The sequence below is a fragment of the Choloepus didactylus genome, chromosome 16 (genome assembly GCF_015220235.1).
Source record: "Choloepus didactylus isolate mChoDid1 chromosome 16, mChoDid1.pri, whole genome shotgun sequence".
NCBI lineage: Eukaryota > Metazoa > Chordata > Mammalia > Pilosa > Megalonychidae > Choloepus > Choloepus didactylus.
This window is the reverse complement of record NC_051322.1, coordinates 60387959-60404597: the sequence shown is the minus strand read 5'-3', so window position 1 is coordinate 60404597 and position 16639 is coordinate 60387959. Positions and strand designations below refer to the sequence as shown.

Sequence of the window (16639 nt, the reverse complement as noted above, 5' to 3'; positions counted from 1 at the left end):
TTCCTACTTTCCCAAGAAGCTGCTCTGCATTCAGTTTTAATGGATGTCCACCAAAGCAAGGCAAAATGGTGGTTGGGATGACACTTTACCAACCTAATAGACTCCAGTTCTGCTCTGGAGAATTAAAACAACAAAAAATCACATTAAAGTCATCTTTAAAATTCTATTGTTGGATCAGAGATTTGGAAATAGGATCATCTAGATAAATTAGTGGGGCTGGAGGGGTGTGGGGAGGGATAGCCTCTCCCATGTAAAGCAAGATTTCACAAAAAAATAACAGGGAACCCAACTAGTAGCTAAACTTCTTTACACGTATTTGCAGGAGAAACTGACTTTAATAAAGATTGGTCTTCTTCATGATCCGAAGAAACTCATCCTCGTTCACTTCACCGTCTCCATCCCGATCAGCTTCGTCAATCATTTCCTGCAGCTCCTCGTCAGTGAGGTTTTCCCCCAACTCGCTGGCCACGCGCTTTAGGTTTTTGAAAGAGATCTTCCCGGTTTCGTCATCGTCAAAGAGCCTGAAAGCCTTCAGAATTTCTTCCTTGGTGTCTTTCTCAGCCATCTTCTGAGTCATCACGGCCAAAAAGTCATTGAAGCTGATTTTCCCCGTGCCTTCCTTGTCCACCTCGCAAATCATTTTCTTCATCTCTTCCTTCCTGGGTTCAAAGCCCAGCGCCCTCATGGCCACCTTCAGCTCCTTCACGTCGATGGTCCCACTCCCGTCCGCATCGAAGAGATCAAACGCTTCCCGAACTTCTTGCTTCTGATCTTCAGTGAGTTCAGGCTTCGGCCCCACCTTTCTTTTCTGGCTGGTGGAGGCCGCGGTTGACTTCCTAAAGCTGGAAGCCATCCTCCCCAGCGGTTGTTCTCTTAACTGTGCGGCCACCGCCCTCGCGCCCGGGCGCCCCCACCAGGAACGCGCATGCGCACCCTCCCTGCCTCTCCCCCGCCCCTTCCATTCTCAACAGTCACTCGCTCCTAGCGCGCAGTCTCGGGAGCCCCACCTCACTACGCATGCGCCTACCTGCGCGCGCTCATTCATTGTTAAAATACAGACTTCACTGGGGTTATTACTCAGCTTCCTGGAGCTGATACCTGAGATGACAAGACAATTCCCAGTTGTCTTCCATAATTTATTGGCACTTGACTGTTCTGCTTTCCAGGCCAGGATTAATTTTGTAGCTTTATTTGGAAGTTCTTCGTCTTTCCTTTTCCATACTAATTGAAAAATCCTGTTGGCCTGATGTTAAGGGTAAATTCAGGATCATCAAGATTGAGTTGGTCACTTGGCATTAGATGTGGGGAAGGAAAGAAAGAAAATATTAAAAGTGATACCACGTGTTCGACTTGACATGACTGGAAAAACAAAGTGGAAACAGTTATAACAAAATGTGTATAAGTTTGTCATCTGACATCACATTCAACAGTAATAAAACTTCACTAGCTTATTTGGCATGTACTCAAATGTGAAATGTAATATCCAAATGTATGATTTCCTTTCAGTGTTTTCATTTTACATGCTCAGTCGAATTGCAATTGAATAATTGTCATAATTCCCGTCAGTAAGCTTTTCATTTGGAGAGGGGGGCGGGTGTTGGGAGAAGGTGAAATACTACATCCTGGTGATCTTTTCTCTTAAAGCCTAGCAACATGTGACTCTCACTGTTTATCATCCAATCACGACTTCACTGAAATCCACCCTCTGGTAGACCTTTAGCAGTGGACATGGAAGACAATGTCTGAAGGGCATAATGAGATTCAAAATTGCCTCATGTGATCCAAAGGGGCAGGAGAAAAAATTGAAACTTTTCAGGTGGTAAGAAAGAAAAAAGTCACCAAGTTAGCCCATACGAGAATTACCTTTAGAATTGCTATGTATTTCTTTAAAATAGTACAAAAATAAAAGCTGACTTTTTTTTTAGCATTCTTTCAAGAAAAAAAAAATTCCCAAATTTTCACTGCTCAACGAGTTACAACAGATGGTACTTGCAAGAGGTTTTGTTCACTGATGTTTCCCCAACATCTAGAACAGTGCTTAACATACATGTGATGGATTAATATGGTAAATATTTTTGAATAAATGAATGACAATATAATTTGGTCCTATAGTATGTTCCAAATCATCATAATCAAAAAACAATTTTAAAAATCCCCAAAGATTGAATAAACTAGTAGTGTTTTACAAATTCAGTTTTTTAAATTAGTGATCAGATATGGCATCCATGGCATGCTTAATTTGCTATATTTCATTACCTGCTCCACAGGATATGTAATCTTCTAGACAGAGGCCTGGGCACAGGGTTTCTAAAGACCAAGGACACTCACCTGAAACCTCCCCTCTTCTGCCTTCCAGCTCTTGTGGCAGAGAGTGTCAACTCAAAGTAGGCTTTGGCAGGCAGAGGCTATTGCTGCCCATTCTCCAGTGCTGCAAATCCTCCAGCCTTTTTCCATTCAAAAAGCTTGTAATCGTATCCCAAGTCCGTGCCTTATTGTCTATGTAAACTTGGGACAGCCCCAGGATTCGGTATAAGCACCTACAAAGAAGGCATAATAATATAGCTTCCTAATAGGGCTCCTGTGCAGTTTCAAAGAAAGAAGGTACTTGAAGACTCCAGGGACAGTGCCTTCCTTTGTGCAGCCAAGGAGGGCAAGTAATTGTTAGTTGAATCTGAATTCCTCCCTGACATTGTGCATTTCCTTTGTCACTCACCCGTCCACCCAAATTCAAGCCAAGCTATGATATGTTGGGAAAAACTGAAGGCTAGAAGCTGCTTTATTTAGAGCTACATTTGCGCCAAGCTGAGACCAAAGCAAAACTGTTGTCAGAGTTTCCAGATGTGTGCAATCAGCAGTCACGACAAAGGGCCACCAAGAGCTCCCTTAGTAGAAAACAGTGTCCATGGTTAGGGTCAGCTCTGGATAGGGAGTTATTTTATGTTCATAATCCGCAATCTGACTTAAAAAGGGAAAGGAAACTTACATTTATTGTGTGCCTAGCCCTGGGTTTGTTCTTACATTTACCACTTCTTTCAATCATTGCAATAATTTCCCATTTTACAGATGGAAGACAATTGAGGCACACGAAAGGTAGGGAACATACCCCAAGGGTACACGGCCAGCCAGCGGTGGTGCTGGGATTTACACCTTGGCCTGTGTATGTCCAAAGCTGAGGCTTTGTCCACTACCTCATGTTCCCTTCTCCAAAAGTTGAGATTATTACCAAAATGTCATATCATGGGGAAGTTACGACATCTGATTTTTCTTTCCTAAACCAAACATTAATTAAACATCTTGCCTAGAAAAAATAACAGAATTTTCTAAGATCTCTGACAGGGTCCTGTTCTGGGGCCAGTTGCTGAGAGAAAGAGCAATGTGTTTGGTATTTATAACTGTTCTTCAATTCTGCTTTACTCCATCTCCTTTCTGCATGTATAAATTAATGGAAAGCAGTCTGGGCAAAGAGCCTGTAACTGGCATATGTGAGAGTCTATATGATGCATGTAAAAATCAGCTTCATTACTTTAAAGTCGCTTTTTGAGTTCTAATAAGACTGACATCAAGTAAATGAGATGTCCTGGAAAATCAAGGGATATGAGTGTTTTGGGTTGTTTGTGTGTTTTTTGACACCATAATGTCCTAGGTAATATGTGAAATCAGTTGTTGATTTTCATCTGCAAGGGGGAGAGAAAATGGCTGTTTAAATCTGCTCATGGAAACTTAACAGCTGGAAGGGAGAAAAAAGAGGTGCTGGAATTCCACAACAGGGTCTGGAGTCAGTTGAAACCAAGAGCAAGGACCCATGCAGCTTGCTTACTCTTACTATTTGGCTTTCTATTTGACTCTCATGCATGAAAAAGGGAAGGCTCAGGAGCCTTTTAAAATTTAAGTTGCACTCAGCACATTCAGGGAATTCCAGGTACCACCACAGCAGAAAGCATGACTAATAAAGTTTCTTTATTGCTGCCTATTTACTTTCCAACAAATACAGAACAGAGAAAACACAAATGCTTGACACTTCTCCTGTATAAGCAGGACAACTGAGCCAGCGTGTTGGAAATGGGGACCCCCCAACACCAACAATGACAGAGCTAAACTGTTTGTTCTTGAATATGTGGAGCCATTTACAAGAAACGTATTCAAAAGCAAGAGTTTTACAATCCTGGTGGTCTCCAAATGGGAATATGAAGTCAAATCCAGTGACTCAACTCGAGCCTTTGGCAAGACCAGGAACAGGCTTCAGTGTCCAGCCAGCCCAGGAACAGGCTTCAGTGTCCAGCCAAGGGCTACATAATTTCTCATTCCAGAAACCCCAGAAATAAAGAAATACTCTTCTCAGATACAAAAGCAGACTGTGTTAATAAGAAGCATTTTCCAGAATCTCCCACTGTTTCTCAAACTTTTCACCCAAATACTCCTAATAGCAAAGGAGAGTTTAAGCACTCCCCTGGGATGCAAAGAAGCATTTGGAAGAAGCCTGCAACCAGCATGCAATGCCTTTAAAAATCCTGTGTTTTATCTTTTTTTTTTTTTTTAAAGTGAATTTTGATTTCTGCTTCAGATCACTTTTGCCGGTTCTATCAAGATTTTAAATGACCAACCATCAGGTGAATTTGATTCCCTCCAGGGAAATGCACCAGACTTGTTTTTTGACTTGATGTGACCAGGGGTATGAGAACCTCATATGTTTTAGCAAACACTGGGATAGGATCTAACATGGAGCTTGAGGTGAATAAAATAAAGATCTACCGCGTTTCCCATCCCATGCCCAAGAAAGGTCTCCACGTCTACATCATTTGGATTTGGGAGTCAAAGAAGAAAAGGGAGGAAGGAAGATGAATCGGTCTCCAGAGCATTTTGAGCTTGAGTGGTGGAGTGAAATTAAATGCATGCAATGAAAGAATGACTGCCCTCTCCCCTTGTCTTTCCAGAGCCCCAATCAGCTGGAATGAAGCATTGCTTTTACAGAAACCAGCTGAGAAAAGACACAGGTGATGTTGATGTAAATTCAAAGTAGAACTTACGGGACTTGTGATCCAGCTATTGTTCTCCCTTTGTGAGTATCTGCAGAAGGGCCCACCAGTGCAGGCATCTGGCAGAAAATGCCAACCAAGGGGTCCAGGGGTTGCTTAGTTGGACTTTTCTAATGTCTCATAGACTGAGTTCTTGATTACTTTTTGATCCACCTTCTTTAATTCTCCAAAGGCCCTGAAGCTTCAGCATCTAAATGGTATAAAAGCTGACTCTGAGGCTGTTGACTGAGGAGGGTTTCCACTCACCAGAAGATGAAAGGTCCAAAGCCTGTGGGGTGTGAGGCAACATAGGATAAGCCAGGTGGGCAGGACTTAAGGGAGTATTTAGGAATTAGTCATGAACTGGAGAGTGTATGTCCTTTTCAAAGACATTGAAACTCAAATTAAAAAGCAAAACAAACTAAGTCTGTGCCCGGGGCCCAAGAAAACAGGTCTTCAGGCAGAAGTTGGCCTCAGGACTACATGTGGTTCCTTCCACCTGTTCTGCTGGGACTCAAGTAGTAAGGAAGCTTTTCAAGAATTATGTTGAAGGAAAGGACAGAGACAGAGGGGGACTTGAATTCTAGCCTAAACTCCTTCAGGCCTAGTTCCTTTAGTCCACCACGAATATCTTATTGAAGAGATGGCCCATATTGGAGGCCCAGCCCAGAGGGAAAAGTGAACTGCCATGGATGCAACAATTGCTCTGTTTCTTTTTCTGCCCTGATCAACTGGGGAGGAGTTGAGAACTATACCCTTTCCACCGTAGGACCTCTTAGGGTCCAGAGACCCCCTGGGATTAGCAGGGAGGCTGACAGAGGTAGGGTCTTAGGGATCACCCCTGAGGCCCTGTGCGGGGTGTGGTGAGGGAAAAGAACAGCTGGAGGTGGGGGCTGGCTAAGATCCTCTCAGAAACACACCACAACAGCCCTAGTTTCAGAAGTCTGGTCCCAGTTCATAGAAGTGACACTGGATGGTAGAGGAAACTCATGTCTTTTTTGCAGAAAAGACTTACATTCAAAAAGAAATTCTGAAATGTTCGAATAAAAATCAGTTCCCTGACTGCAATGTACATTTTTTTTTTAAAGAATCTGAACAAAATTACAGTTGTGCTGCATTTAAGTTTAGGGGTTGTATCAGCAAACAAAACATCAAAGGAAACCAACAGGTCATTTTAGTCTCCACTGATGCAGCAACTAGAAATTCCTTTATCAACAAGGAATCATATTACAGCCCTTCTGCTAAGCCTCTAAATAGGAAAGAGAGGGCAGGGGGAGATGACGCCCCCTTCAGCCTTTCGGGTGACAACTGACCCTCCCCACGGAGGCTTTTCATTTAGATTTTGGTGAAACATCCTTCAAAACGCAAGTGGGGTTCCCACCGTAATTGCTGGCCCTCCCGGTGTCCTTCATGTCCTGAGTTCGTTACTTTGCATCTACAAAGTTCTTTCCAAATTCCTTTGGCTTCTGGATCATTCTTAATCTGAAATTCATGTTCTTTTATTGTTTTCATTTGGCACCAGCCAGGATTTCTTTTGCCCTGAGTGCTGTGCATTAGACAAATCTCAGAGTGGGAACTGGGTCATTCAGTTGTGGCATTGTTTTCAATTACATCTCATGCGAAGCGTTTGCCTGCCAGGGGGATTTCAGGCCCCATTTCATTACTGTGAGTCCATAGTTGGTTCATTTTAAGGTTCCCCATATCCTCTAAGAGCAGGCACTTTGAAAAATAATATTTTAAAGATAACAAATGGGAATGAGGCAAGGGGGGAGGAAAGAGGAAGAAAGTTAGCTCCCAAACATAGTCACACATCAAACTCATCTACCAAGTTGGGTTGAAAAAGGAGATGCATATGTCACTGCAGATCTGCTCTCCCAACGCTTTCCCTTAGGATACCACCCCTTTTAAGTACAAGGCAGGTTAACTTCTTATTTTTAAGTGTACAATTCAGTGGCTTTCATTACACTTACAATGTTGTGCCACCACCACCATCCGTCACCAAAACTATTCTATCACCCCAAGCAGAAACTCTGTACCCATTAAGCAATAACTCCCCTTTTCCTTCTTCTCCCAGCCTCTGGTAACCTCTAAGCTACTTTCCGTCTCTATGAATTTGCTTCTTCTAGATAATTTCAAAATCGTGAGGGTTTAGTGACTCTTAAGAAGCGGCAGGCATTATTTAGCCTCTCTTTCTGTTTTAAAAACATGAGCAGCCTAAGTTCCCAATACAATCAAATTTTAGAGACTAAGGCATAAACTATATATGTTATGCTGACATAGTGTACAAAATAAAGAGGTGCCTTAGAACTTATGATTCATGAAGGACTTAATTTGGAATACACAAAAATAAATAGATCTAAATTTAGCATGGAGGCACTCCAGAAATTCATGAGAGTAGGATTAATATCTAGAAAAATGGAATAAGATTATGTTCAGAAATCGTATTCCTCATTTTAGTAAAAAGGAAACCACAGACAGATGTCTCTTCTCTGACTCTTGTCATCCCAACTCTGCTGGAAGTGTTTTACCTTCTATGGTGACCTCGATGAGGAGAATGCAAAGATATGGCAGCTATAGGGTACATTTAAATCAGAAATGTGTCATCTAACTTATGCAGGTGCTGGGTAAATGTGGAGGTGGTAGCCAAATGGCCCACATGCACAGAACGGTGTGTGGTGGGGGGCTGAGCAAAGGCGCAGAGCCCTGTCTGCTGCTTTGCAAAGGCCAGCTCCACCCACAGCTGGTCACGTGACCGCCAGCAAGCTAAGCTTCAAATTCCCATTAAAAAAAAAAAACACAAAAAAAACAGGTGGAAGAGTAGTTAGCTCACAGGGTGGCAGTGGTGATTAAATGACATAATCCACATGAAGTGTTTAATACTATGATTGGTCCACCATAACTATTCAGTGAACGTAATGCTTTATGGTTTACAAAGCACTTCTACATGTGTAGTAATTGCTTAACATCGCAAACAGCCTAAGATGCCAGTTTTATTATTCCCATATTCCCAGTTTATGAAAAAAGTACCTGAAGTCAGAGACCCTAAACCATTTTCCTATTTGCACACTAAGCAAGCCGCAGTGCATTGCCTCAACTCTTTTTATCCATCCACAAGGCTCTTCCCTTAGATTCCCACCCCTTTTAAGTATAAAGCACGTTAACAACTTTTTATTTTTTTAATTCATTTTTATTGAGATATATTCACATACCATGCAGTCATACAAAGCATACATTCAATTGTTCACAGTACCATTATATAGTTGTGCATTCATCGCCAAAATTAATTTTTGAACATTTTCATTACCACACACAAAAAATAGTAAGAATAAAAATTAAAGTGAAAAAGAACAATTAAAGTAAAAAAGAACACTGGGGAGGCGGGGCAAGATGGCAGACTGGTGAGCTGTATGTTTTAGTTACTCCTCCAGGAAAGTAGGTAAAAAGCCAGGAACTGCGTGGACTGGACACCACAGAGCAATCTGTCTTTGGGCATACTTCATACAACACTCATGAAAACGTGGAACTGCTGAGATCAGCGAAATCTGTAAGTTTTTGCGGCCAGGGGACCCACGCCCCTCCCTGCCAGGCTCAGTCCCGGGGGAGGAGGGGCTGTCAGCTCCGGGAAGGAGAAGGGAGAATTGCAGTGGCTGCTCTTATCGGAAACTCATTCTACTGATTCAAACTCCAACCATAGATAGACTGAGACCAGACACCAGAGACTCTGAGAGCAGCCAGCCCAGCAGAGAGGAGACAGGCATAGAAAAAAAACAACACAAAAAACTCCAAAATAAAAGCAGAGGATTTTTGGAGTTCTGGTGAACACAGAAAGGGGAAGGGCGGAGATCAGGCCTTGAGGCGCATATGCAAATCCCGAAGCAAAGCTGATCTCTCTGCCCTGTGCACCTTTCCTTAATGGCCCTGGTTGCTTTGTCTATTAGCATTTCAATAACCCATTAGATCTCTGAGGAGGACCGTTTTTTTTTTTGTTTTTTTTTTTAAATCCTTTTTGCTTTTTCTAAAACAATTACTCTAAGAAGCTCAATACAGAAAGCTTCAAAGAATTGAAATTTGGGCACGTCAAGTCAAGAGCAGAACTAAGAGAGCTCTGAGACAAAAGGCAATAATCCAGTGGCTGAGAAAATTCACTAAACAACACAACTTCCCAAGAAAAGGGGGGTGTCCTCTCACAGCCACCATCCTGGTGGACAGGAAACACTCCTGCCCATCGCCAGCCCCATAGCCCAGAGCTGCCCCAGACAACCCAGTGTGACGGAAGTGCTTCAAATAACAGGCACACACCACAAAACTGGGCGTGGACATTAGCCTTCCCTGCAACCTCAGCTGAATGTCCCAGAGCTGGGAAGGGGGAGCAGTGTGAATTAACAGAGCCCCATGCAGCCATCATTTGAGCAGACCGGGAGCCTCCCAACACAGCCCAGCAGCCCAGAACTGCCCTGGGGGGACGGCACTCACCTGTGACATAGCACAGTCATCCCTCAACAGAGGACCCGGGGTGCACAGCCTGGAAGAGGGGCCCACTTGCAAGTCTCAGGAGCCATACGCCAATACCAAAGACTTGTGGGTCAGTGGCAGAGACAAACTGTGGCAGGACTGAACTGAAGGATTAGACTATTGCAGCAGCTTTAAAACTCTAGGATCATCAGGGAGATTTGATTGTTAGGGCCACCCCCCCTCCCCGACTGCCCAGAAACACGCCCCACATACAGGGCAGGCAACACCAACTACACACGCAAGCTTGGTACACCAATTGGGCCCCACAAGACTCACTCCCCCACTCACCAAAAAGGCTAAGCAGGGGAGATCTGGCTTGTGGAGAACAGGTGGCTCGTGGACGCCACCTGCTGGTTAGTTAGAGAAAGTGTACTCCACGAAGCTGTAGATCTGATAAATTAGAGATAAGGACTTCAACTGGTCTACAAACCCTAAAAGAACCCTATCAAGTTCAGCAAATGCCACGAGGCCAAAAACAACAGAAAATTATAAAGCATATGAAAAAACCAGACGATATGGATAACCCAAGCCCAAGCACCCAAATCAAAAGACCAGAAGAGACACAGAACCTAGAGCAGCTACTCAAAGAACTAAAGATGAACAATGAGACCATAGTACAGGATATGAAAGAAATCAAGAAGACCCTAGAAGAGCATAAAGAAGACATTGCAAGACTAAATAAAAAAATGGATGATCTTATGGAAATTAAAGAAACTGTTGACCAAATTAAAAAGATTCTGGACACTCATAGTACAAGACTAGAGGAAGTTGAACAACGAATCAGTGACCTGGAAGATGACAGAATGGAAAATGAAAGCATAAAAGAAAGAATGGGGAAAAAAATTGAAAAACTCGAAATGGACCTCAGGGATATGATAGATAATATGAAACGTCCGAATATAAGACTCATTGGTGTCCCAGAAGGGGAAGAAAAGGGTAAAGGTCTAGGAAGAGTATTCAAAGAAATTGTTGGGGAAAACTTCCCAAATCTTCTAAACAACATGAATACACAAATCATAAATGCTCAGCGAACTCCAAATAGAATAAATCCAAAAAAACCCACTCCGAGACATATACTGATCACACTGTCAAACATAGAAGAGAAGGAGCAAGTTCTGAAAGCAGCAAGAGAAAAGCAATTCACCACATACAAAGGAAACAGCATAAGACTAAGTAGTGACTACTCAGCAGCCACCATGGAGGCAAGAAGGCAGTGGCACGATATATTTAAAATTCTGAGTGAGAGGAATTTCCAGCCAAGAATACTTTATCTGGCAAAGCTCTCCTTCAAATTTGAGGGAGAGCTTAAATTTTTCACAGACAAAGAAATGCTGAGAGAATTTGCTAACAAGAGACCTGCCCTACTGGAGATACTAAAGGGAGCCCTACAGACAGAGAAACAAAGACAGGACAGAGAGACCTGGAGAAAGGTTCAGTACTAAAGAGATTCGGTATGGGTACAATAAAGGATATTAATAGAGAGAGGGAAAAATATGGCAAACATAATCCAAAGGATAAGATGGCCGATTCAAGAAATGCCTTCACGGTTTTAACGTTGAATGTAAATGGATTAAACTCCCCAATTAAAAGATATAGATTCGCAGAATGGATCAAAAAAAATGAACCATCAATATGTTGCATACAAGAGACTCATCTTAGACACAGGGACACAAAGAAACTGAAAGTGAAAGGATGGAAAAAAATATTTCATGCAAGCTACAGCCAAAAGAAAGCAGGTGTAGCAATATTAATCTCAGATAAAATAGACTTCAAATGCAGGGATGTTTTGAGAGACAAAGAAGGCCACTACATACTAATAAAAGGGGCAATTCAGCAAGAAGAAATAACAATCGTAAATGTCTATGCACCCAATCAAAGTGCCACAAAATACATGAGAGAAACATTGGCAAAACTAAAGGAAGCAATTGATGTTTCCACAATAATTGTGGGAGACTTCAACACATCACTCTCTCCTATAGATAGATCAACCAGACAGAAGACCAATAAGGAAATTGAAAACCTAAACAATCTGATAAATGAATTACATTTAACAGACATCTACAGGACATTACATCCCAAATCACCAGGATACACATACTTTTCTAGTGCTCACGGAACTTTCTCCAGAATAGATCATATGCTGGGACATAAAACAAGCCTCAATAAATTTAAAAAGATTCAAATTATTCAAAGCACATTCTCTGACCACAATGGAATACAATTAGAAGTCAATAACCATCAGAGACTTAGAAAATTCACAAATACCTGGAGGTTAAACAACACACTCCTAAACAATCAGTGGGTTAAAGAAGAAATAGCAAGAGAAATTGCTAAATATATAGAGACGAATGAAAATGAGAACACAACATACCAAAACCTATGGGATGCAGCAAAAGCAGTGCTAAGGGGGAAATTTATAGCACTAAACGCATATATTAAAAAGGAAGAAAGAGCCAAAATCAAAGAACTAATGGATCAACTGAAGAAGCTAGAAAATGAACAGCAAACCAATCCTAAACCAAGTACAAGAAAAGAAATAACAAGGATTAAAGCAGAAATAAATGACATAGAGAACAAAAAACAATAGAAAGGATAAATATCACCAAAAGTTGGTTCTTTGAGAAGATCAACAAGATTGACAAGCCCCTAGCTAGACTGACAAAATCAAAAAGAGAGAAGACCCATATAAACAAAATAATGAATGAAAAAGGTGACATAACTGCAGATCCTGAAGAAATTAAAAAATTATAAGAGGATATTATGAACAACTGTATGGCAACAAACTGGATAATGTAGAAGAAATGGACAATTTCCTGGAAACATATGAACAACCTAGACTGACCAGAGAAGAAATAGAAGACCTCAACCAACCCATCACAAGCAAAGAGATCCAATCAGTCATCAAAAATCTTCCCACAAATAAATGCCCAGGGCCAGATGGCTTCACAGGGGAATTCTACCAAACTTTCCAGAAAGAACTGACACCAATCTTACTCAAACTCTTTCAAAACATTGAAAAAAATGGAACACTACCTAACTCATTTTATGAAGCTAACATCAATCTAATACCAAAACCAGGCAAAGATGCTACAAAAAAGGAAAACTACCGGCCAATCTCCCTAATGAATATAGATGCAAAAATCCTCAACAAAATACTTGCAAATCGAATCCAAAGACACATTAAAAAAATCATACACCATGACCAAGTGGGGTTCATTCCAGGCATGCAAGGATCGTTCAACATAAGAAAAACAATCAATGTATTACAACACATTAAAAACTCGAAAGGGAAAAATCAATTGATCATCTCAATAGATGCTGAAAAAGCATTTGACAAAATCCAACATCCCTTTTTGATAAAAACACTTCAAAAGGTAGGAATTGAAGGAAACTTCCTCAACATGATAAAGAGCATATATGAAAAACCCACAGCCAGCATAGTACTCAATGGTGAGAGACTGAAAGCCTTCCCTCTAAGATCAGGAACAAGACAAGGATGCCCGCTGTCACCACTGTTATTCAACATTGTGCTGGAAGTGCTAGCCAGGGCAATCCGGCAAGACAAAGAAATAAAAGGCATCCAAATTGGAAAAGAAGAAGTAAAACTGTCATTGTTTGCAGATGATATGATCTTATATCTAGAAAACCCTGAGAAATCAACGATACACCTACTAGAGCTAAGAAACAAATTTAGCAAAGTAGCGGGATACAAGATTAATGCACATAAGTCAGTAATGTTTCTATATGCTAGAAATGAACAAACTGAAGAGACACTCAAGAAAAAGATACCATTTTCAATAGCAACTAAAAAAATCAAGTACCTAGGAATAAACTTAACCAAAGATGTAAAAGACCTATACAAAGAAAACTACATAACTCTACTAAAAGAAATAGAAGGGGACCTTAAAAGATGGAAAAATATTCCATGTTCATGGATAGGAAGGCTAAATGTCATTAAGATGTCAATTCTACCCAAACTCATCTACAGATTCAATGCAATCCCAATCAAAATTCCAACAACCTACTTTGCAGACTTGGAAAAGCTAGTTATCAAATTTATTTGGAAAGGGAAGATGCCTCGAATTGCTAAAGACACTCTAAAAAAGAAAAACGAAGTGGGAGGACTTACACTCCCTGACTTTGAAGCTTATTATAAAGCCACAGTTGCCAAAACAGCATGGTACTGGCACAAAGATAGACATATAGATCAATGGAATCGAATTGAGAATTCAGAGATAGACCCTCAGATCTATGGCCGACTGATCTTTGATAAGGCCCCCAAAGTCACCGAACTGAGCCATAATGGTCTTTTCAACAAATGGGGCTGGGAGAGTTGGATATCCATATCCAAAAAAATGAAAGAGGACCCCTACCTCACCCCCCTACACAAAAATTAACTCAAAATGGACCAAAGATCTCAATATAAAAGAAAGTACCATAAAACTCCTAGAAGATAATGTAGGAAAACATCTTCAAGACCTTGTATTAGGAGGCCACTTCCTAGACTTTACACCCAAAGCACAAGCAACAAAAGAGAAAATAGATAAATGGGAACTCCTCAAGCTTAGAAGTTTCTGCACCTCAAAGGAATTTCTCAAAAAGGTAAAGAGGCAGCCAACTCAATGGGAAAAAATTTTTGGAAACCATGTATCTGACAAAAGACTGATATCTTGCATATACAAAGAAATCCTACAACTCAATGACAATAGTACAGACAGCCCAATTATAAAATGGGCAAAAGATATGAAAAGACAGTTCTCTGAAGAGGAAATACAAATGGCCAAGAAACACATGAAAAAATGTTCAGCTTCACTAGCTATTAGAGAGATGCAAATTAAGACCACAATGAGATACCATCTAACACCGGTTAGAATGGCTGCCATTAAACAAACAGGAAACTACAAATGCTGGAGGGGATGTGGAGAAATTGGAACTCTTATTCATTGTTGGTGGGACTGTATAATGGTTCAGCCACTCTGGAAGTCAGTCTGGCAGTTCCTTAGAAAACTAGATATAGAGCTACCATTCGATCCAGCGATTGCACTTCTCGGTATATACCCGGAAGATCGGAAAGCAGTGACACGAACAGATATCTGCACGCCAATGTTCATAGCAGCACTATTCACAATTGCCAAGAGATGGAAACAACCCAAACATCCTTCAACAGATGAGTGGATAAATAAAATGTGGTATATACACACGATGGAATACTACGCGGCAGTAAGAAGGAACGATCTGGTGAAACATATGACAACATGGATGAACCTTGAAGACATAATGCTGAGCGAAATAAGCCAGGCACAAAAAGAGAAATATTATATGCTACCACTAATGTGAACTTTGAAAAATGTAAAACAAATGGTTTATAATGTAGAATGTAGGGGAACTAGCAGTAGAGAGCAATTAAGGAAGGGGGAACAATAATCCAAGAAGAACAGATAAGCTATTTAACGTTCTGGGGATGCCCAGAAATGACTATGGTCTGTTAATTTCTGATGGATGTAGTAGGAACAAGTTCACTGAAATGTTGCTATATTATGTAACTTTCTTGGAGTAAAGTAGGAACATGTTGGAAGTTAAGCAGTTATCTTAGGTTAGTTGTCTTTTTCTTACTCCCTTGCTATGGTCTCTTTGAAATGTTCTTTTATTGTATGTTTGTTTTCTTTTTAACTTTTTTTTTCATACAGTTGATTTGAAAAAAGACGGGAAAGTTAAAAAAAAAAAAAAAGAAAAGAAAAAAGACAAACAAGGAAAAAAAAGAAAAAAAAGATGTAGTGCCCCCTTGAGGAGCCTGTGGAGAATGCAGGGGTATTCACCTACCCCACCTCCATGGTTGCTAACATGACCACAGACATAGGGGACTGGTGGTTTGATGGGTTGAGCCCTCTACCATAAGTTTTACCCTTGGGAAGACGGTTGCTGCAAAGGAGAGGCTAGGCCTCCCTGTATTTGTGCCTAAGAGTCTCCTCCTGAATGCCTCTTTGTTGCTCAGATGTGGCCTTCTCTCTCTGGCTAAGCCAACTTGAAAGGTGAAATCACTGCCCTCCCCCCTACGTGGGATCAGACACCCAGGGAAGTGAATCTCCCTGGCAACGTGGAATATGACTCCCGGGGAGGAATGTAGACCCGGCATCGTGGGATGGAGAACATCTTCTTGACCAAAAGGGGGATGTGAAAGGAAATGAAATAAGCTTCAGTGGCAGAGAGATTCCAAAACGAGCCGAGAGATCACTCTGGTGGGCACTCTTACGCACACTTTAGACAACCTTTTTTAGGTTCTAAAGAATTGGGGTAGCTGGTGGTGGATACCTGAAACTATTAAACTACAACCCAGAACCCATGAATCTCGAAGACAGTTGTATAAAAATGTAGCTTATGAGGGGTGACAGTGGGATTGGGAATGCCATAAGGACCAAACTCCACTTTGTCTAGTTTATGGATGGATGTGTAGAAAAGTAGGGGAAGTAAACAAACAGACAAAGGTACCTAGTGTTCTTTTTTACTTCAATTGCTCTTTTTCACTCTAATTATTATTCTTGTTATTTTTGTGTGTGTGCTAATGAAGGTGTCAGGGATTGATTTAGGTGATGAATGTACAACTATGTAATGGTACTGTAAACAATCAAAAGTACAATTTGTTTTGTATGACTGCGTGGTATGTGAATATATCTCAATAAAATGAAGATTTAAAAAAACAACAACAACAACAACAAAAAAAAGAAAAACGAAGTGGGAGGACTTACACTCCCTGACTTTGAAGCTTATTATAAAGCCACAGTTGCCAAAACAGCATGGTACTGGTACAAAGATAGACATATAGATCAATGGAATCGAATTGAGAATTCAGAGATAGACCCTCAGATCTATGGCCGACTGATCTTTGATAAGGCCCCCAAAGTCATCGAACTGAGCCATAATGGTCTTTTCAACAAATGGGGCTGGGAGAGTTGGATATCCATATCCAAAAGAATGAAAGAGGACCCCTACCTCACCCCCTACACAAAAATTAACTCAAAATGGACCAAAGATCTCAATATAAAAGAAAGTACCATTAAACTCCTAGAAGATAATGTAGGAAAACATCTTCAAGACTTTGTATTAGGAGGCCACTTCCT

At 41.0% G+C, this 16639-nt stretch overlaps 1 protein-coding gene across 1 annotated transcript; it reads right to left on the bottom strand.

The window, feature by feature from the left end:
* Positions 1-250: 250 nt before the first annotated feature.
* CETN1 (centrin 1) lies at positions 251-853 on the bottom strand. Its single transcript, XM_037806290.1, has one exon. The coding sequence runs from the start codon at positions 851-853 to the stop codon at positions 335-337; it is 519 nt and encodes a 172-aa protein (XP_037662218.1). The 3' UTR covers positions 251-334.
* Positions 854-16639: the final 15786 nt, after the last annotated feature.

Bases quoted from the DNA above. Each gene is read 5' to 3' on its own strand.
- CETN1 (XM_037806290.1), bottom strand. From the start codon at position 853: ATGGCTTCCAGCTTTAGGAAGTCAACCGCGGCCTCCACCAGCCAGAAA.